Raw genomic sequence first — 24,122 nt, 5'->3', positions numbered from 1 at the left:
ATGTAGAAACACACAGAAATACACAGGCATACTGCACTAATATTGTTCAGAAAAACGTTCAACAAGTCTTAAAGGAGACCATCTATTCATATCCTTAGAAAAGGGCCTAGAATATAGCAGTTACTTAAGAAAGAGTAGTAACAATCGTAACAGTGACAGCAACAGTAGTAGTAATAGTACACTCTTACCAGGGTGGACTTCAAGGACTTTGTAAATATACTGAAAATATACGCAAAGTCTGAGTTGTACGTGGGTATATATTCTTTGAAAAGTACAAGATGGTTTAAAATAAATTACACAAAATTAGAAACCAGAACCATTTCCCTAATTATGAGGCTTTGGTAGCTATCATTCATTACAATCAACCACCAAGAAAATTGATCAAATTGATTAATTTATTGAGCTGGGAAGAATTAACTGGAGAGACTATAACTTTTTTCAGAATCATAGTGTTATATTTTAAATTCTTTTTTTGTGTGTGTGAGAAAGTCTCGCTCTCTCTTTCCCAGGCTGCCAGGCTGGAGGGCAGTGGCATGATCTCGGCTCACTGCAACTTCTACCTCCTGGGTTCAAGCGATTCTCCTGCCTCAGCCTCCCAAGTAGCTGGGACTATGGGGATACAGATGTCCGCCACCACGCCCAGCTAATTTTTGTATTTTTAGTAGAAATGGGGTTTCACCACATGGGCCAGGCTGGTCTAGAACTCCTGACCTCAAGTGATCCACCCACCGTGGCCTCCCAAAGTCCTGGGATTACAGGCATCAGCCACTGCACCCAGCCTATATTCAAATTCTATACAAGTTTATTATAATTGAGTCACGCATAACCAAAATGTTGCAAAAATCTTGATTAGTCTTTTCTCAGTAATTTACAAGTGCTTTGTAAAAATACACTGAAAAATGTAGGTCTTTTTGATATTATCACAACAATGAAGTTTAAAATGTGAAGAAAAATTGCTAATTTAAAAGCAATCCTTAGGTTTATTTCCCTCAAATATTTTTTTAGGTTGAAGCAATTATTCTAAATTTATATGAAGATTCAAATGTTTAACCCAATGATAAAAATAATACTTCTCTCCAGCCAAAATACTCTTTGAATTCCTAGCAAAACTGTTTCTGAAAAGTCCTTAAAAGCTTTAGCTTCATAAATTTATAACTCAGCTTGAAACTGACTGCATATTTCAAATAAAATGCATTTAATTTCACCAAAAAACATGGTTCTAGAATTGTTTCTAATAACCTGAACTATCTTTTACAAACTTTATTTCTGCCAAGAATGGCTCAACTTTGTTCTTTCTTTTTTTTGTTTGTTGTTTCCTTGTTGTTTTATATAGACAAGGTCTCGTTATATGGCCCAGGCTGGTCCTGAAGGCTTGGATCAACTGATCCTCACGCTCAGCCTCCCAAAGTGCTGGGATTACAGGTACGAGCCACTGCACCCAGCCAAAAATTCCAATTTGGTTCACGTAACAGAATCAGACAATTTTTTGAGCTGATACCATCTACAGTATCAATTTCCAAATTCTTCATGATGACCTGTTTCTTCATGAAAATGGTATTTGGTTCGGTTTGTAATTATCTTAGGCTAGTTTGATTATTTGCTCACATCTCTTTTTCTTTTTTTTTTGCATATGCTATAGCCTCATTTGTTGTAAACACTGTCTTTTTACAATTTTTTTAGTATACTGTCTGACAAATTAGACACTATGTGTGTCTATGTGTGTGTGTACATATATATATATATAAAATATAATTATATGTGTGTATGCTTTGAAAAATAGCCTGCCAAGAAAATATATTGCCACAACAAAAAGAAAGAGAGGAAATAAACGTGTATGAGCGGAAATTAAGAGTAAAAAGAAAAGTGAGGACTGAAATAAATATTAATATTAAAGTATATCCTGTCCTTTGTTAACTGAAGGATGAGAGTTGAAGAGTGGAGATTTCCAGAAATTTGTGCAAACTATCATTTTATTTAACATTTTTAAAAAATGATAGGTAGAGAACATACAAAAAAAATTGAGTTTGAATACTCTATGATGTAATTTGAGAGGAGAAGTCCCAAATAATATAAACTAAGAGGATGCCAGACCATTTTCCCTAAGGAGTGGTAGAAAAGGTCCAGTCTTTGTCAGTTGCGTCTCCATGCACCCCAGCGTTCCTACAAAAACAGTGCCAACAGCCCCCATGGAATGGTGGGCCCTGATTTGCTGTGGTCAATAAGGCTGTCACAAAGAATGTCCTTTATCTTGGTCCAATAAAATAATGTGGCAAAAATCTGATAACAGAACTGTGACTCTTGTGAGAGGATATTAAATTCAAATAAAAACAGAACATTTTACAACCCCCAAACACCTACCCCAGTCTACTGATTCACATGCCTGTACGTAGTTTCTAGTCACTGACATCAGAAGCCTGAAAACCGTGTCTTCCTGCACTGCCTGTCACACACACTCCCACAAAGGTGTCTACACTCAACCTCACCTGACTCACTAGGTTTTCTCCCGTTCTATGCATCCTCAACCTCTACCTTACTTCAGAGTCAAATGCTTAGTTTTGGTGCAAAATTTCACTTGCACACCCTTAAAAGAATATTTTTAAAAAACATTAATCTCTTTATACACACTTCATTAAAAATCTAAAATTTTCCTCATAAGTTTAAGTCATTGACATTACCAGTATATGACAGGCAAATTATGATAAAATTGCCCTTAAATAAAATATCACTTTTACTCAAGTCCACGAGAACAATACTACAGCAACTTGATACTTCCGAAAATTCATTTAAAAGAAACTCAACAAATTTATTTCATTCCTTGTTCTCTTTCAACTATTACTTCTAGGCTACAATTTCTACCAAAAAATCATATCTTAAGATATTTTATTTTGAAAGTTCTTTATGAATAATCTATAACACTTATCTGTAGCAAACTTCAATTTTTAAATTTCCTGTGACCACACGGTTTCACAGTGAAAACATTCTCTTTGATTTAGATGTAAATTTCCTATTAATATACCACTGATTGAATAAACAATATGATAAAATTATTGATAATCTATGTTCAACACAAAAGTAATATTTTATTGGTAAGACACCAATTGATGCTATAGATAAGGCATTTTCGTTGTTCATGCATTACAGATTGTCAGAAAGAGACAAGCTTTAGTATCAATTGTATTGCTGTTGTGGACTTCAGATCTCAAGAAAAGTAGTGTGTTAAAATAAATTTGGCTCACTGAGAATGACGGTTAACACGGGAAAAGAAAACCAAACACCGCATGTTCTCATTTATAAGTGGGAGTTGAAAAATGAGAACACATGGACACAGGGAGGGGAACAACACACACCAGGGCCTGTCGGCAGGTAAGCGACAAGGGGAGGGAGAGCATTAGGACAAATACTTAAACCACGCAGGATTTAAAACCTAGATGACGGGTTGGTGGGTGCAGCAAACCACCATGGCACATGTATACCTATGTAACAAACCTGCACGTTCTGCACATGATTCCCAGAACTTAAAGTAAAATAAAAATAAGTAAATAAATAAATTTGGCTTCGAGTTGCCTTTGTACTTTGAATTCCTACACAGTGAACTGCGACCTCACTCAGTACATAACAAACTGCAACGCAACTCAAGAGGATGTTCTGTAACAAGTAACTGAGTCTCAGCTAATCACAGCAGCCTTGCTTCAGCCCATCACAGGCCCCCGACTAGGCAGACCACGCCTTAGTCGGGCAGGTGCCCGGAGGTGGCTCCTCCAGCTGCCTCCCCATGTCCCTTCCTTTTTCTATCAGTGCTGCTGCCCACATTGCTGGGTGCAGCTCTCTGCACCTTTCCTGGATTTGAATGCTGCTTGATTGATACATCTATTTACTCAAATAAACTCTGCTAAATTTCATGTGTCGAAAGTTTTCTCTTAACAGGTAGAAGAAAAATAGTTGGAATGAAGAAAAAGATTTGATGTGGTTTCTGGCTGATGAAATCGCCCATGGTTTTTTGTCCTTTTTTAACCATTTTCCATAGTTTCCAGGTTTTCTATATATTACTAACGGTCAGGGAAAAAGCCAACCAAGAGATCAAAGGGACTTAGGAGTAGTGGCCTGATAGGCACAGACATCATTTTACAGTTAGGCTGAAAAACTGAAAGCTGAGAGGACTTTATTTGTTTACAAGAAAAGCTGGAAATAGTTAAACTAAGTCCCAATGAAAAAATCTTCTGTCTTGAGGTACAAATATATATGTACACAAACACATACACATTATAAACACACAAACACATATAAATATATATACATATGTAATTTATATGTATATATAAATTTTAATATATATCTACCACACATAAATGCAAAAGGTTATAAAAATCAATGCATAATAGTTTAACAAGGGATTATTTAGGAAGACTAGGAAGCTTCCGTTATATTCTTAATTTGTTATTTCTTCCCACAATATCATACTTAGAGAGGAAAAAGTGAAAAGAGAGCAAAAATATAGCCTATAGGGACATTTTCATTTCATGACATTAAACCTTATAGATTAAGGGAATAAGATAAAACTGAGAAATATGGAGGATGGTAGAACACACGAAGCTGAAGTTAAGAACTGGAGCAAAAATGTGAGTCGAACATCACAGAAGACAAAGCGTGAGCCAGGGGCACTGGGGAGAAGGGGAAGGAGGGCCTCGGAAACGGCTTTCTGCTGGGCTCTCATTTCTGCCCAGGGACGGCCCTAACACTCAAAGGCAGCTGCAATGAGTACGTACACCTCCCCTAAGACTTGAGACAAAGTGGAGTTACAGTCAGGAGGCAACACGAAACAGCCTGAGTACCTCTGTGCTGACATTTTCAAAGAAAACACTTGCTTCTTTCTTTTTTTTTTTTTTTTTTTATTATACTTTAGGGTTTTAGGGTACATGTGCACAATGTGCAGGTTTGTTACATATGTATCCATGTGCCATGCTGATTTCCTGCACCCATTAACTCGTCATTTAGCATTAGGTGTATCTCCTAATGCTGTCCCTCCCCCCTCCCTCCACCCCACAACAGTCCCCGGAGCGTGATGTTCCCCTTCCTGTGTCCATGAGTTCTCATTGTTCAATTCCCACCTATGAGTGAGAACATGCGGTGTTTGGTTTTTTGTCCTTGCGATAGTTTACTGAGAATGATGTTTTCCGGTTTCATCCATGTCCCTACAAAGGACACGAACTCATCATTTTTTATGGCTGCATAGTATTCCATGGTGTATACGTGCCACATTTTCTTCATCCAGTCTATCGTTGTTGGACATTTGGGTTGGTTCCAACTCTTTGCTATTGTGAATAGTGCCGCTTCTTTCTAACAAAAATATCTTAGGTAGAGCTCTCCTGGGCTGTTGCCTGTACCTGCCAGCACTCCCCAGTGCCCCACCATCATAGGCAGATACTGTAGAGCGCGGCTGCTCCCAGGACGTGCACCTGTTTAAAGAGCTCTTTTCACATTGCGTATGTAATTGTGTACGTAATTTTACTGTAAGCGGATCCTCACTCACAACAACACTGAGACAGAAAAGGACGGTATCACTGTTATTTGTATTTATTTGCAAGTTACAGAGGAGCAAGGAAGCCCAGGCTCACCCTAACCAACCCAGAATTTCCATCTGTGGCTGTCACATCAGGTTGTGTTTCTGGCTTGTCACTTTCTCTGAACACTAGAAACAGTATGGGAAAATTTGATTTATTCTACAAATGACTAAAATGAGTAACTCCAAGCAGAGTTTCAAGAATTGAATCAACAAGAGCTCCAAACACAGTAGCATACAGGTATCAGATGAATAACAAACTCCTTGAATGTTTTAAAATTTTGGTCAACCCGGAAAAATGTAGCAAAAAAAAGTGTTTTGCTAATATAAATTTTATAAATCAATATTTTTAAGAATTATAAGTGAATAAATTGCCAGGTCAAGTTTTGTAAAATTAAATATGTTTTCAAAAACATAAGCGTTTAGCTGGCATGACAGACGTTGTTCGACTTGCCAGTTTACCTTATATTCCTTCTTTTTTATTTTTAAGGAAATATAGGCTCCTTTCTATTACCTTAAAGAAAACAACTATAAAGGAATAATTTTCTTCAATTTTCACAAATTCAGGAGAACATTTACTGGAGATGATTTCAAAGTATTTGACATGGTTAATACCATTGACTATGTTGATATGGTTGACACATTTTTGTACTAAAAACCTTAAATTATGCTTCCCAAATCAGATCAGTTGAAAGCATAAACAATATATAGTCCTGTGCACAAGACAAATTTCCCTGACTTGTGAGTGTTTCAGCAACAACACAAAATACTTTGCATTTTACTTAAGAAATATCAGCTTTTAATTTTGCCCTGAGTAATTCTGATTTATAATAGACTCATTCAGCAAGTGACAGGATAGAAGAATAACCATTGCTTTAAGATATTCAGACAAGGGAAGTGAGATTACCATAAATAAAGCCCTTTGCCCTTCTCTCTCAAAAATTTCAGAAACTTATAAATCTTCTGTGATATTCTAATCAGCCCCTAGATTCTGGATGCAATTGTTTTGTTTTGCTTCTTAACAGACAAGTTTCCCCTATCATACTCAGTGTGGGTATGCGCTTCTTATAACCAACTTTAGTTCAAGCACATTTAATCAGATTTATAAAATTATGATTAGACGTCATTGGAATAAACTGATTTAATCGACCTCATAACTGTTCCTCATACACACAACTAAAGCAAAGTGTGCAGTCTATCATTAAAAACCTATGCTTACTGGAAACACGAGAGAAAAACTGGTTTTAGTTCTCATACCTTAGAAGCCTAAATAACAAGACAACTTTGGTTTGGGTAAAAAATGCATATAAAGTTTTTGGGGAAAACTAGGATACTAAGACCTTTTAAACGTGTTTCATACCATCCAATTTCAACAATGCTCTCTAAAAAAAACCAGTCCAAGACAAAATCAAGAACATGGGATTCTTTTCTTTTTGCCTTTTAGAAAATTATTTCAATAGTTTTTGGAATACAAGTGTTTTCGGTTACATGGATGAGTAATTTAGTGGTGATTTCTGAGATTTTAGTGCACCTGTCATCCAAGCAGTGTGCACTGCATCCAATATGTAGTCTTTTATCCCTCACCCGTCTTCCTATCATCCCCTTGAGTCCCCAGAGTCCACTGTATCATTCTCATGCCTTTGCATCCTTATAGATTACCTCCCACTTAAAAGTGAGAATATAACGATATTTGGTTTTCCATTCCTGAGTTACTTCACTTAGAATAATGGCCTCCAGCTCCATCTAAGTCACTGCACAATACATTATTTCATTCCTTTTTTTTTTTTTTTTTTTTTTTTGAGACAGAGTCTCGCTCTGTCACCCAGGCTGGAGTGCAGTGGTGGAATCTTGGCTCACTGCAAGCTCCGCCTCCTGGGTTCATGCCATTCTCCTGCCTCAGCCGCCCGAGTAACTGGGACTACAGGTGCCCGCCACCACACCTGGCTAATTTTTTGTATTTTTAGTAGAGACGGGGTTTCACGGTGTTAGCCAGGATGGTCTCGATCTTCTGACCTCATGATCCGCCAGCCTCGGCCTCCCTATACCACACTTTCTTTATCCACTCATTGGTTGATGGGCACTGTGTGGGTTTCATATCTTTGCTATTGCAAATCGTACTGCTATAAACGTGCATGTGCATGTGTCTTTTCCACAGAGTGACTTCTCTTCCTTTGGGTAGATGCCCTGTAGGAGGACTGCTGGACCGGATGGTAAGAGGATATGGGATTCTTAAGGACAAAAGTTGTTTTTGGATTTTTGCTTTACCCTTAGAGCTTAACCAAATGATTATCAAATGAGTTATTTAGAGTAAGAGTAGATGACCAATTAATAGAGTTTTAAAGTTAACTTCTAGGAAGTAATTTATGGGCTCACCTGAGAGTGACTAGCTTTTTAGAAACATTAGACAAAAAGGTCTCAAGGCGTTAAGTTCTAGCTTCTTCCCCAAGATTTCAGATTGAATCTGGACCTTCATAACACTGTCATATTTTTAGGGTTTCGAATCAACAGACTTTTCCTTATTCCTGCCCCAACTGTCTTTTCCATTTGTGAAGTTTCTAAAACCTTCAGAAAATCAGACATCTGTATTTCTCTGGCCCGGCTGTCTTATTTTTTATACTATGGTTATTTTAAAATAAATATATTTGAGCAGACTTAGATCCTGGAATATTTAAATAACTAACTATAGCCATGTTAAATAAATATTGTTCCAATGCTATTGGTAGCCTAAAGGCAAACCACCCATGGAATCTGATCTCAGCAAGACAAGACCAATAGTGAATTCACCTCATCCAGTTAGTGATACCAGCAAATAGGCCTTTGAAGTTTTTGCAACTTTATAACCTAAGTTCAATATCAAAGCTACTTTTCAAATGTCATGAAATGCCTGATATTTTCATTGCATAAAATGAGTCTAATCCAATCCCTGGAAAGGATTTTGAAAAACAGTATGACTAATCCAAGTATAGATTTAAAGTCAAAAATCTTAGTGTTTCATTCTTTCACTTATTGGGCTTAATTGTAAGAGCAATAAATAGCATTTATATTGCTGCTGGCTCTCTTTGAAAAGATTGTTTCCTCATTTACTTCTAAAATGTTCCTTAAAGTTTTTCTTGTGGTTGTTTTGTTTTTATTTGCACGTTATAAGGTTTCACATGTTGCCTGCTTTTCAAGGTCATGGTTTTACCATGCGTTGCATATAATGCTGAACTGGGTATTAGACAATTCCTCAAATTAAGAATATCCTTAGAGCTCTTTGCTGAAAAAAATTCGCTTAAGTATTCTTCCCTAATTGCCCTAATTATGAAATTTTTTTTACAATATTTTAAATAAGAATATATCCACACACTCAAGAGTAATTTCTTGATTATGGTGAAGACGACCTTAAACCGTAATGCTATTATGGATTTGGCATAGTTAGTGCCATGAGAACCTAGCCAGAGACACACAGAGGCTTCAACTTCATCATGGAGACATGCCATAAAAACCAGGAGTTGGCATCTGAGCTGGTGACTATATAGATTAGGTAAACTGATAAGAAATTCTACATGAATAGATGGCAACAAGCTGACTAGGTCAACTCTTGAGTACTTTGGATGTTGGCCAGAAGAGATCTAGAGAGAAAGTAACCCAGGCAGTAGAGTGGGAGCAAAGGGTACTTAGAGAAAGTGGGTGGTTGGCCATTGCTGTAAACACCATGTGAGCAAGGCAGACACAGGAAGCTGAATTATAAGAAGGTATATTCCTAGATTCCTGCAGAGTGAAGGGTCCTGAATTTTCAACTTCTAACTTTCTCAGCCCATAAAATCTGACTCCAGTGCCTGAAACCATTTTTTGACCCTTCCTTCCTTCCCCTCTCCCTCCCTTCATTTTTTCCTTCCTTTCTTCCTTCCTTTCCTTTCCTTCCTTCCTTCCTTCCTTCCTTCCTTCCTTCCTTCCTTCCTTCCTTCCGTCCTTCCCCCTTCCCTTCCCTTCCTTCCCTGTCTCCCTCCCGCCCTCCTTTGTTCCTTTCCTCCTTCCCTCCCTCCTTCCTTTCCTCCTTCCTTCCCATTCCTTCCTTTCCTCCTTCCTTCTTTCATTTCTTCCTTCTTTCCCTTCTTCCCTCCTTTATTCCTTCCTTCTTTCCTTCCTTCCTTCTTCCTTCTTTTCCTCCTTATTTTCTTCCTCATACATTATGACAATAAATTTCCATGACCTATACTAACCTGAGGAGGCATTTTCCATTTCTTGAGATTATAAGCCCTAAATGACCTAGTGTGCATTTTAGAACTTTTAAGAAATGTGGATTCAGAAAGGCATTTCATATGCCTAAGGTCTTTCAAAATATTTTCCTGTCTATAGCAACATGACTTACAGCATGGCCTTAAAACCCAGAGATTAGAGTTAATTTAAGGAGACTGCCTTTAAAAATTAAGGTCGTTTAGCACTGATATATGCTTTGCCAAATATCAGCATTCATATTAAATTTGCCGACCCCAGTATCAAACCAAACATGTGTTCCTCTTCTAAAAATTAATCTGGCTTTAATAAACATAGCCATAGCATGGAATTCTCTTAAAAGAAGGGTAGTTTCCAAGCAGGTTTCGCTGAGAATCCAGAAAGTGACTCCAACCTCAGAGATGTCCTTAGACCACTGAGGGTTGAAAAGGAGTCTCCTATGGACTGGCCCAGGAGGCTGTCCTCTCTCTCACCTCTACTTCTCCTCGTCCTATTTCAGACAGAGAAGTCAGGCTCTAGAATTTGCGGAAGATGGAAAGATTGAAATAAGAAAGAACATTCAAATTTCATGTTCAGTTTATTTCCTCATTTCTAATATTGCCACCAAAATGTTAATGCAGCCAATTACTCCCATCAAAAATATTAACTTCACCTGGCTACTATTAAGTAATATATGGCTTGGAGAAGCTTTAGTTTCTCAAATGGATTTCTTTTTTTTTTTTTTTTTAATGGATTTCAACTCTTATTGAGTGAAAGGGAAAAATCAAGGTGTAGATAGCATACACACATTGAAATATATATATATATGTAAACATATATATGTATATACAAAATGATTACAAATTGAAATATATATATATATGTAAACATAGAAACATATATATGTATATACAAAATGATAACAAATTGGGCCGGGCACGGTGGCTCATGTCTGTAATGCCAGCACTTTGGGAGTCCGAGGCAGGCGGATCATGAGGTCAGGAGTTCGGGACCAGCCTGGCCAACATGATGAAACCCATTCTCTACTAAAAGTACAAAAATTAGCTGGGCGTGTGGCATGTGCCTGTAGTCCCAGCCACTCAGGAGGCTGAGGGAGAAGAATCACTTGAACCCGGGAGACGGAGGTTAGAGCGAGTTGAGATCGTGCCACTGTACTCCAGCCTGGGTGGCAGAGTGAGACTCCAGTTCAAAATAATAATAATAATAATATAAATTAACAGACGATTTGAATGTTTTGTAGAAAATAATCTGTTAGAATATTTCTGAGTAATATTTTCATACAAAACATTTAACGGAAACCGTTTGCAGCATCATGAACATTTTAAAACGTGCTGAATGTTTCTACAGAAGTTCTAGTGTCATATTTGTTTCCTTTTCTCTGCCTAAAATTGCAAAGCATTTTTCTTCATATCAGTAAATTATGAATATTTCTGTACAAGAAATAATAATTTTCTTAATCAAGATGAAATGGCTGAGCAGAACTTAAAAGCATTAGAGAGCTCCTGGAAATTTTGAATTACATGAAATTGATATCGTTCAACACTTTTGGACTTAATAAAAAGGAAATTTTACAGGGTTAAAACAAATGATTTAGAAAATTCTCAAATGAATATTATTTTAACAGTTAAATATATATGTACTATAGAGCAAAAATATGTCCCTTAAAATGCATTTTTTCATGTTTTCTTTTCAGCATTATATTAATATAGAACAAGCAAATTCTTCTATTTTATATGTATTACTTGTTCTCCGATCCCAAACAAAAAGAATCCCAGGTAATATCATACATATGCTTGAAAAGGTGCTAACATGAAAGTACACACCTTGAAAATCTTTTTCTAGCAACATCTAAATTTTTTCTAGACGTAATATTATACATAGCATCAGGTTATTTCTTTTTCTTTTGAAATGTCAATGTAAGTGTTGGCTGTGTAGAAATATTTTTGGTTGTTACATGCTTGTACCATTTCAAAGAAAATAGCACCACATCTTTCTGTAGAGATATGTATTTTAAAAACTCATAGATAGAAATGTGTGCTAATATTCCCATCTTTACTCAAGTATAGGTTTAGAACTGTTATATGAAAGATAAGGATGCCAATCTACTGATATTTTATAAACCGATAAACTCGATAGTTCAACATAGCACAGCGTTTTTGCCAGCCTGTGACAGCCTCTTTCTGGCAGCCATCAAATGGTGGTAAACCCATCTAACCGACAGTCTGTGGGTGTAAAGTGCTTCAAAGCAGTACACTACGATCACACAAACATTATGCTCATTTCTAAAATGCCTTTTGACATCACGGTCCTCTTGGTTTCAGAACACATTAGTGATTATTGTCCACCCTTCATCTCTGTGAAACATCAGCTCCGGAAGGCACAGAAGCCATAACAACTTTGTGCGGGCTCCCATGCCACTAGGAATCCAAGCCTCCCTTGTCATCACGCAATGGTTTCCAGCACCTGCCAACTCTGTTCCCAGGCCACCCAGGCAAGAGGGTGATGGGGACAATTCTCCAGGGGTCTCCCGTGCATCTGGTTAGCTAAGGTACCAAACTGACCTTTTGGCCTGAACTATTTCTTCCAGGCATGTAGCAAACAGCCTCGGAAGAGAGAGGTGGATATGTACCTCCCATCTAGCACAGAGACATTTCCTTTTATCACCTTAATAAGTATTTTCTAAATGTATTTATCATCTGCACACGATGATGATGCATTTAGATTAGGTGGGGATGGGACCTCTCTTTGACTTTGTAAACCTGCTTATGGGAATCCCCTGTCAAAGCACAGCTGAAAGCAGGACAGGCACTTTACGCTAGTTCCACGTGGGTAACCTTGTGGGTGAGCATCAAAGGACCATCTTCAGTGCTGACTCCATCACGGACCAACTGAGCAACCTTGGGAAAGGTACTCAAGCTCCCATCTATACTCTGGGCATGATAGCAGTACTTCATAGGTTTGTTATAAGAGCTCAAAGATTTAACTCATGTAAAATAATTAAAACAGTGCCTGGTACTCATAGACATAGTTTTTCTACATTAAGTTATTTATAGAGCATATAAACCTAGTGCTAGATATGACCTAATACTGTAGGTTTATATGTACTATATAGTAGTATATGTACTATATGCACTATAGTACTAAATGTACATATAAACCTACAGGACTAGGTCACTATAGTGATTATATATAGTATATATAGTGGTATATATAGTGATATATAAATAGCGATATATATATAGATTATATAGTACCATAGGTCACTGTAGTGATTAGTTTATATGACCTATAAATACTAGATATGACTAGATGTAACTAGTGATATAAACCAATCACTAGATATGAGAGTATCAAGCTAGTATGGCTCTGGTTTGCTTTCCCTTTTTTATAATGTATATAAATTGCATTTAATCATATAAAGTCCTCATGGTGCTCAGCATAGAGTAAGTCCACATAAATAAATTGTTAATGACTGCTTTGCTTCACTGACTAGTAGTAATTTTAGCTAAAGAAACAATACCCACATATTGGGATTAGAACTTAGGGGCTTTTTTCATGTAAAAATCACACATTTATTAAACATATTATTAACTTAAAAACAACATACCAGTTTCTTTTAAAGTGCTCTTCATCCAACACCTTGGACAAAACCATCAACCCAAAGTGAATTCAAAAAACAGATTACAAAGTGAACAGTGGCAACAGGTATGGACAGGCACTACCAAAAAAATGCAATTTGTTCTTTAATTAAATGATATCATTCTCAAGTGATACAGAGCATCATCTTGACAGAATTCCTTTTTTGTATAAATATTCATGAATAAAAATGTCTCTACATATTGGAAAGAGCTGCAAACACTCTACAACAGCAGCTTAATGTCTACTTTAGGGAAAAAAATAGCACTAAAATCCTCTTCCATTGAAAGTTGTTTATTTCTCTGGTGTACCACAGCTAAAGATGAGTTACGATAGCAGCTTGATGGTGATTGTGTTACATTCTTTTAATCAAAAAGGAAACACTTATAATATTCTACGTATCTTTAGCCCAAATACCATGCCATATTGAGCATTTGTAAATAACCAGACTGTACTGTCCTTCATATGTGAAGCTGACACTACTGATTTGTCAATGCCAAATGTTGGGCTAAAGCATTTAATTTTTATTTATTTATTTTCTTGTTGCATGAAAAGGTGACTGCATTCTAACTTTTGTGACCTATCAAATTTAAGATGTGTACACATTGTTCTTTACGTTGTTCTAGAAAAGAAATTTTAATCCTGTGGTGACTTTGCTCACTTGAACCAGAGAAATAAACAACTTAGTTTTTCATTAGAAGGTTAGCTTAATGGTTTTGTTTTCTCCTAAATACACAGTATATGATACATATCTACTCATCATTTTGTCAAACTATTAAACCCAGTCCGTTAATACCAATAGCCCTCACTTCTTTCACCATGTCATTAGCATGAATCGTGTCTTCAATGATCCAAATCCAGTGTCAGTAAATAACTGAAATGAAAAAAAAAAAGGCCTCAAACATCTGCCTCGGAGATCTGTACCACTGCAAGAAGGCAGCAAACGGAAGCATAATTCTTTATTATAACCTTCATTTTACTAAAAACCTGAGGGTGAAACGAACTAATTTTATTTACCATTTGCATTTACTATTTATCAAAGCTGAAGTATTTATCTCTTGAGATTCAGTGTACTGATCCACATATTATTGCAATTGTTAAAGAAACTTAAAAACTGTTTCATACCAACATAGCATACAAAGGAATGAGACTTGGGGAAATACATACTTTGACATTTAATGGTAACCAAATTTTTCTGACTAAGAGGTAAAGTTTTATGCTTACTCTGCCAGATTTCTCCCACTTAAATTAAGTGAAGAAAAATACTCCCCCAAATAAAAATTAAATTGATTTTTCAGCCCTTGAATACCAAGGAATTTTAACAAAATCTCCACATCTCTTTTTTACAAACTTTAATGAAAGACGGAAGAAAATGCTTACTTGAAAGTTTCAGATGATGCTTAGAAAACGTTAACATGGATTTCCAATTTATTGTAAATGGTACATTTATTTTCTCACATTACTGAACATATCATAGTTGGTATCAAAAGAGTATTCGCGATGCAAATTGACTTTTTGCTGTTTAACAACCATTTAATGGAACCTACAATAACTTCTTTACAATGAGAAGCAATTTTGTTAATTTTTGTCATTATAACTTCTTTAAAGCAATTATACATCTAGATATGTATTTTAAAACAAAAAAATATATAGGTATAAGTGAAGCTACCTTAAGACCTGTCATATGTTTTACATGGGCACAAAACAGTCCTATCGACTGATACATTTACCTGTGAACTGCAAGAGACCCCTCATTCCTGATTTTTCCAGAAGATTTTAGAGAAAATTAGGCCTTGTCCTTAAAGCCACTGGTCTATTACCTATCCTCAAGTGAATGGTGACCCCATCACCTACTTAATACTTGTCAGAATAAACCACATGCAATGTTAAAGTGGCACCTGTTTCCTGCGCGTTCTCAGTTTTACAATGCATCGGATTTAAAAATCATGAGAGCTAGTAAGTTCCTAGAAGCAATATATCCTAGAAATTAGGAAGAAAGATTCTCTTCTCAAATTTTCTGGACTTTGCTACTTACTGTATCTATGGCCTTCACCAAATTACTCAACTCATGCCTTCTTTTGGTTTTCCTCTATACAACATGGTGATAATGAAATTACATACCTCATAATAAGTAAATTAACTTGTGTAAAGCTATTGGAACCAAGAGTGGAAGACAGTAGGGGGTACAGGATTAGTTTTAAGCTAGTAATTACCAACATGGTGTGTCGCCCTACATATGCACACAGGGACTCACACATGATGTGGGTGGGGCTCCAAGTCTGCCTCTTTATCATAGCTTTTTCTTTTACTTTTGGAGAAGGGAGGTCAAAATAAAGAGAGAAGTTTGTGAATTTTCTTCTACCGCCATGGAACTCTCAGGAGTTTTTCTGCAGAGGAGTGTCGTGTTTTGATTGCTATGCTCACGAGGTCAGCCTGGCTGTTGTTTGGAGACAAGAGAGAAGCAGAGGTGAGGCAGCGGCGGTTTCAGGAGCTCAGGTGGTGACCTGGGTGGTGCAGAAGTGAAGCCACGTGGACGGATGTGTTTCAGAGGCAGGGCTTGGTGAGGGAATGAGTGTGAGAGCAAGAAAGGAGCTGAGGGTTAAATGAGATACCTGTATGCCTCCTCCGGTTCCTTCCACCCGACAGTGTGTAGCTGGGAATGTCCTAAGGCTCCAAACCAGGCTTCTGCCCACCTTCTTCACCTCTGCTTCTTCTTTTTATTCCCCTCCCTGGACATTTCAGAGCTAACAGTGCACTCAAATCATGTCTCCTGACCTTCGCCCCCACGGATCATGAAACCAGGTGAACACTGAACTATCTCTAGGTACAGCCTGCTGGAATGGACAGAGCCTTGAAATCTCCCTCCACTGCGGTACAGTGTACCCCCAGGCAGGCCTTGGCAGCATTACACAATTGCTGCCTTTTCATGATGCCCAAAGCACCTGTGTCTAATCAAATCATTTCCAGGCAGCCTTCCCCGCAGCAGCTGAAGACTTCCAACACTTCTCTAGAGGTTTTTGTGATGCCCAGCCACATCTGTGCGCTCACATACGGCAAATTCTTTGATATCTCAGTTATTTTCTTTGTGTTAAACCAATAAGATAAGGAACAGAATATCTTCTTCCTATGATTGCTATTCAAATTGAATCATGTAGCTTAGACAAATGTCTAGAGTGACTCTTCAAAGAGCCGCTCTGGGCCGGGTGCAGTGACTGACACCGGCACTTTGGGAGGCCGAGGCGGGTGAATCATGAAGTCACGAGTTTGACACCAGCCTGGCCAACATGGTGAAACCCTGTCTCTTCTAAAAATACAAAAATTAGCTGGGCGTGGTGGGGGGTGCCTGTAATCCCAGCTAGTCAGGAGACTGAGGCAGGAGAATCACTTGAACCCAGGAGGCGGAGGTTGCAGTGGGCTGAGATCCAGATCACACCACTGCAGCCCAGCCCGGGCAACAGTGTAAGACTCCCTCTCAAAAAAAAAAAAAAAAAAAAAAAAAAAAATAAGAGTTGCTCTGATTTACTCCTATTTTGCCAGGCCAGGCTCTGGTCCCAGCCATCTCTTCTGTAGAAACTGGTCCCAGATGATTCCCGCGTTCCTTCATCTACATCAGCTATTCCTTTCCGCTGCGGTTTGCATCCGGCCTTCTGTTTCATGTCCTGTGCGTACCTTCAGGCTCCAAGGGCAGGAGCTATCACTTAGTAATCTCACACCAGTGGGTACAAGCCTGATGCCCCATTCACAGCACACGCTCCAGGACACTCAGTGAGGGGTTGCGAGTACACAGCTCCTCCCTGTACCAATAATGTCTCTGCCTCGCCGTGCGCATGGAACTCACCATCTCACATGCTCTCCTGATGGAATCCAGGGCACTTTGTTTTGCTCCCGTCTTTTCGAAACTCTCTGCTTCTCCCTTCCTTTATCCCCAACCAACGACTTAAAACCTACATTGTGTTTCTTTTCCTCATAATTTTCACATAGTTGGCTCTTTATTTCAGGGTTATGTAATGACAATCCCTTTTTTGGCAGATATAAACTACTTGCATGGACATTCTAGAGACCAGCTTGCAATGCAGTGGAAAACACTTGAGTGTGTCTAATTCCTTAACCCAGCTATGTGTGGCCTTAACACAGAAATATGGCTCATATGGACATAAAAAGTAGTTTCTGCTTACGCCACGGAGGCATTCTGTTCTGGGTGTGTTCACAAACACCTCAACTTGACATGATAGACTAAAGGTTCTTGTTCATTTTGTCAATCTGTGAAGTAACAGGCACATGTGTGAGAAATCCTTTAAGAAATCTAAGGGTAACACATCATTGCTTGAAATAAAATTTATCTGAGATGATGTATCTCTGATACCCAAAGAGCTGTATTATTTTCAGGTAAAACAATTTCTATTTAGCTTTAAAGGTAATGAAAGTACCCAAGTCAGTCAGGACACTGACCTAAAATCAAATAGGTCACTATAAATATTCACAACCAACAAGACAGATCTTGTGGAAAACTGGGAGATGTTATTTTAATTAATTTTACAAATTACTAAATTATATTAAATAATTTTTGAAAAAAGCTGTCTGATACATCATATTCTGTTACAGCCAAATAAAACGGATATAAGGAGACATTATGTTATTGGCAAAAAAGTAGACAAATGGGTCAATGAAACAGAATAGAGAGCCCAGAAATAAACCCACATAAATCTAGTCAACGAATCTCGGGCAGAAGAGCAAACAGAACCCAACAGAGTAAAGATAATCTTCTCAATAAATAGTACTGGAAAAACTGGATATCTACATTCTAAAATATAATCCAGACAGATCTTTGCCCTCCAGAAAAATTAATCCATTATGTATCACACACCCACAAGTAAAGTTCAAAAATATAAACTCCTGGAAGACAACATAGGAGAAAATTGTGGTGCCCTTGGGTTTGGTGACGACACTGTAGATACAAAAACAGAGGCAGGATACATTTTAAAAAGAACTGACATGTTGAACTTCATTAAAATTAAAGTCCTCAGATCTGCAAAAGACACTATCAAGAAAATGAAAAGACCAGCCACAGACTACGAAAAAAGGATTTGCAAAAGACATATGGGATAAAGAACTGGTATTTAAGCATACAAAGAACTCTTTAAAAAAAAAAAAAGGAAATTAACAACCTATTTAAAAATGGGCAAAAGGCCTGAACAGACACCTCATGAAAAAAGACAAAAAGATGGCAACTGAGCATGTGAAAAGATGCTCCACATCACGTATCATCAGAGTATTGCAAATTAAAGAAATAATGAGATACTACGGCACATCTATGAGAATGGCCAAAATCCAGACACTGCTAGCACCAGATGCTGGTGACAACGTGGACAACAGGAACTCTAACACATTGCTGGTGGGAATGCAAAATGCTGGTCTTCTTTGAAGATAGTCTGTTGGTTTCTTACAAAATTAAAAATACTCAACATTCACTCTATCAATCTCAACCTTCGGTATTTACTCAAATGTGTTAAAAACTTATGTCTGTATAAAAACCTTGCACACAGATGTTTATAGCAGCTTTATTCATAATTGCAAAACTTGGAAGCAACCCAGATGTTCTCAGTAGGTAAAAGGGTAAATAAGCCATTGTACATATAGACAATGGAATATTGTTCAGTACTAAAAAGAAACGAGAGCTAGAGCCATGCAAAATCATGGAGGAAATTTAAACGCATATTACTAAGTGAAAGAAACCAATCTGAAAGACTAGGTGCCAGATGGTTCCCACTATATAACATTCTAGTAAAGGTAAAACTATGGAGACAAAAGATCAAGGTCAGTGTTAGGCAGGGGTTGGATGCAGGAAGGCATGAATGGGTGGAGCACGGGAGAGTTTTAGGGCTCGGTGTGATACTATCATTGTGGATCCTTGTCATTACACATTCGTCCAAGCCCACAGACCATGCAACACCGAAAATGAGCTCTCATGTGAACGCTGGGCTCTGGGTGATGATGGTATGTCAATGTAGGTGCATCCACAGTAACATGCACCCCACTCTGGTGTGAGGTGTTGACAGTGGGGAGGTGTGCACATGTTGAGGGCAGTGTGTTATATGGGAAATCTCTGTGTCTTCCATTCAATTTTGCTGTGAACCTAAAAGTACTCTCAAGAACAACGTCTGTCAAACAAAGAAATGAAAGCTCTGAAAATAAAAATTACATTTTATAAAGTGACCTTGTCATTTAGCAATTCTTTCTCAGATAGTATACAAATTTAAAATGGGTTTTCCCTTGAGACATGGCATATACTTGACATTTTACGCATAATACCTAGAGAACTTAAAAAAAAAAAAAAAACAACTGATGATTGGTCTCCACCCAAGACCAGTTGCCTCAGAATCCCTAAGGGTCAAATCCGGACATTACCATTTACTTTAAATCTCTACAGATTATTTCAATGCATACCCAGTAGAGAACCACTGGCATTATAAAGGGGTATAGGATTTAGAACAAGAGGGAGTAGAATTCAAACTTCAAATCTGCAAATTAGTAGTTTTCACCTCATTTGTGTCCCAGTTTTTCAGAGTTTTTATGAGATTTGTAGATAAGCTCTTTGAAATATTTGGCAGGAAATACAAACTTTAAAAATGGAGGCATCATTATGAATGACCTCCAGGCTGTGTACAAAAGAAACATTGCCCATAAATGTCTGGGATATCGTTCTTATTAAAATCAACCCCACACATATACATATTGCCATCTGTTAAGTGCGTATTTTGAGAGAACAATTTTGTTTAGGACTGAACTCAAAAAACATACCAACGTATCTTGCTATCCTAGCTTCCCATACTATTACTTAATCGCAATAAAATAGTACCTTCTTAAAAAGAAAATAACCAAGAAATACTAATGTTGATTCAATATTGCCTGACTCTCAGGAAATGCAATAAAAATGATGAAATGAAGAAAAATAAAAGCTGTTGGGAAGAACTCAACCACCTTCCATAATTGTTTATCTATTTCTATCTAAGTATATAGATATAAGTAAGTTTAAAATTTTTAACATGACCAAAATAGTGTACAAAAAAAGAAGCCAATGACCTGATTTTATTATTGAAGCCTATGTGGATCCTTCTGCTAGTATCACTGGAGCAACTATATCATTGTAAATAAGTAAAAAAAGAACAGATACTGGTGAGGCAGTGGAGAAAAGGGAACACTTGCATGCTGCTGGTGGGAGTGTAAATTAGTTCAGCCATTGTGGAAAGCAGTTTGGTGATTTCTCAAAGAACTTAAAATACAACCCTCATTCAACCCAGCAATGCCATTATTGGGTATATACCCAAAGGAATATAAATTGTTCTACCATAAAGACACATGCACATGTATGTTCATTGCAGCACTACTCACAATAGCGAAGACAGGGAATCAACCCAAATGCCCATCATTGGTAGACGGGATACAGAAACTGTGATGCATACACATCATGGAATGCTATGCAGCCATAAAAATAGTGAGATCATGTCCTTTACAATATGGATGGAGCTGGAGGTCAGTATTCTGAGTGAACTAATGCAGGAACAGAAAACCATATACCACATCTTCTCTCTTGTAAGTGGGAGCTAAACATTGAGTCCACACAGACATAAAGAAGGCAGCAATAGACACTGGCGCCTATGGGAGGGTGGAGGGTGGGAGGAAGCTAAGGATTCAAAAACTATGTATTGGGTACTATGGTTACTACCTGGCTGAGGAAACTATCTCCACACCAAACCCCTGTGACATGTAATTCACCTATATAACAAACTTGCACATGTATCCCTGAACCTAAAATAAAGTTTTTTTTAAAGGAGGTCATTCTATATGTACCGACACATAAAGATATATATGATATATTAAATGAAAAAGATTATAGAACCATAAAAATTCATTGTCTATATACAAATGTTATATAGTTTTTAACTTAGAAAAAGTGGGAAATTACATTATTTCCAATTTGAGACTAGTTTTAATATACCTGCAATGAAAATCTTGCTGTAGAAATTCAGTGTGTGTGTGAGTGGAATTTTTCTTCTGGTGGGCTTTGCATTATAGACTATTATTCCTTAAGACTAGAGTTTCAGAAAGTACTCCAATTTGTTAATCTTTCAAGATTATTACTATAGACTGTAAATAGCTTTCTTGAAAACTTACCCCACTTCACAAATTAAATTAATGCTTTATTTACTGAAGATCAATGTGTTATGCAGAGTAGGTGATACACAAATAAATGAGGCCCTGCTTTTGACTTCAAAGAACTTAAAATTAGGTGGAAGATAAATAGGAAAGATTGTGTTAAGTTATGTTTTAACATCTTGCGTAGAGTGTTATTGCAGGGCTTAATGTCTCAATTTCCTCTAGATTTCATCCCCCCAAATTGAAAATGGCAGCACAGAATAGGATGTGATGCGCAAATTACATCATGTCTGTACTGTCTATATTTAGGATTCACCTAACATTCAAGAGTGCATAGCTCATTGTAAATGGCTGAAACATTTTATATGCAATACATTGGTTTTAACATTACGATGATGAAAGAGACCAAATCGTCACAAGGTGTGGGAGAGGACCTCTGAACATGGGAACCTGGACTTCTCCCCATAGGATTCAGTTCCCAGGTAAACCCACAAAGATGGGCAGATGCCCCTGGAACACTTACGCTTACATGTGGGCGGCTTCCCCTTGTTGCTCCATAACCCATCTTCTTGACATACGGCTGTTGCTTTCTGGCTGGACTCAAGCTTGAAGCCCTCGTGACATTCATAGACCACTTTACTGTCCAAAGTGAACTCGTTCCCGGTAAATGAACCATTTCCTGGGGCTTCTGGGATTCCACAGGACACAGCTGAAAAGAAATGAAACAAATGCAGGCTTATTCTTACAGAAATTATTTTCTAGTTATTAAAACTATTAATTGTGATTAATCATTATTATTGACTCTATTTTTCATAAAAATTGTGAATTATATTTTTTTTCTTTTTTTTTTTTCTGGAGACAGAGTCTTGTGCTGTCTCCCAGGCTGGAGTGCAATCACTCGATCTCGGCTCACTGCAGCCTCCACCTCTTGGGTTCAAGTGATCAAGTGATTCTCATGCCTCAGCTTCCCGAGCAGCTAAGATTACAAGTGCACACCACCATACTGGCTGTTTGTGTATTTTTAGTAGAGACTCTTTATGTTGGCCAGGCTGTTTGCCAACTCCCAAACTCAGGTGATCCACCTGCCTTAGCCTCCCAAAGTGCTGGGATTACAGGCGTGAGCCACCATGCCCGGCATGAATTCTATTTCTAGGGTGTGGGATAAGTATACACATTTTCAAAATCTTAAGGATGTTAAAGGTTAATGAGGAACAATGGAAAATCGGTCAGAATAAAAGCTCTTCAAAATTATTTTTATGGAAGACAAGGCTGACCACTCTCATGCAGCTTAACCGCAGTCTGACATGTTTTATCAGAGGGTGTGGCCAGGGGAGCACAACATCACACACTCAACTTCAACTCATATTGGAAAGAAAGAGGAAGGGATGAAGTAGCATCTTTAGCATCACAATGTTTATTGCAGTGTTGACTCTTTGGTGTCGAAATTCCTAAGAATCAGCCACCTCAGCTCTTAAAAGCCTTCCCCCTTTATTGCCCCTCTCCCCTTCCCCAACTCATTTTCCTTAAAGTCCCAGGAAGTTCTGCTACAAGAAAACAGGACATAAGGAACTGACATAGGAGGCACTCAGGGAAGATTCCCAGGGCAGAAGGCAGCATCTATCTAGTGGAGATGCAGACTGCTTTCACGGGAAAGACCATGCAAGAAAGAGGCATGCGTGCAGAAGAGGTTTCATAAAGAACAAGATTTGGGAAGAATTCCGCGTAAACCCTTTCTTCTTAAATTTACTATGTCTTATCCAGATGTATCTACTATGGGACAAGGAAAAAAATTCTCAAATGACTACACATGACAGTCATGAAACCAACAGTCAGGCAGGTAGAGGGTGACATTTCAACGATCACGTACCCACTTCAGGTGCACTCATAAAAGAAAAGTTCTACGGTAACTAAATCAAGAGCCTTCTTTTGCTCAATCAGTCATAAAGATATTGTTCACACCATGGATTTAAATTCAGATAGTTCAAGTTTTTCCCATGTAGATTCTAATGAGAATATCTGTGTAACAGGACAGAGCGGGAAGGGCTGGATGAATGAATTTATATAAACACATAATTCTACATATAAAGAAAATGACTAAACTAGAAATACCATTTGACCCAGCCATCCCATTACTGGGTATATACCCAAAGGATTATAAAACATGCTGCTATAAAGACACATGCACACGTATGTTTATTGCGGCATTATTCACAATAGCAAAGACTTGGAAACAACCCAAATGTCCAACAACGATAGACTGGATTAAGAAAATGTGACACATATACACCACGGAATACTATGCAGCCATAAAAAATGATGAGTTCATGTCCTTCGTAGGGACATGGATGAAACTGGAAACCATCATTCTCAGCAAACTATCGCAAGGACAAAAAACCAAACACTGCATGTTCTCACTCATAGGTGGGAACTGAACAATGAGAACACACGGACACAGGCAGGGGAATATCATACACCGGGGACTGTTGTGGGGTGGGGGGAGGGGGGAGGGATAGCATTAGGAGATATACCTAATGTTAAATGATGAGTTAATGGGTGCAGC

At 37.8% G+C, this 24,122-nt stretch overlaps 1 protein-coding gene across 2 annotated transcripts in view; it reads right to left on the bottom strand.

Moving 5' to 3' along the window:
- The window catches only part of CSMD1 (CUB and Sushi multiple domains 1), a 2,032,824-nt gene that overhangs the window by 91,761 nt on the left and 1,916,941 nt on the right, over window positions 1–24,122 (bottom strand). For both annotated transcript variants that reach the window (XM_055289255.2, XM_055289263.2), the window contains exon 50: window positions 22,086–22,271. In XM_055289255.2, the coding sequence (XP_055145230.2) occupies window positions 22,086–22,271 (186 nt within the window). The remainder of the gene's footprint in view (window positions 1–22,085; window positions 22,272–24,122) is intronic.

The sequence above is a fragment of the Symphalangus syndactylus genome, chromosome 1 (genome assembly GCF_028878055.3).
Source record: "Symphalangus syndactylus isolate Jambi chromosome 1, NHGRI_mSymSyn1-v2.1_pri, whole genome shotgun sequence".
In the NCBI taxonomy this organism is placed as follows: domain Eukaryota; kingdom Metazoa; phylum Chordata; class Mammalia; order Primates; family Hylobatidae; genus Symphalangus; species Symphalangus syndactylus.
The sequence above is the reverse complement of the archived record's forward strand: the minus strand, read 5'-3'. Positions and strand labels throughout refer to the sequence as shown.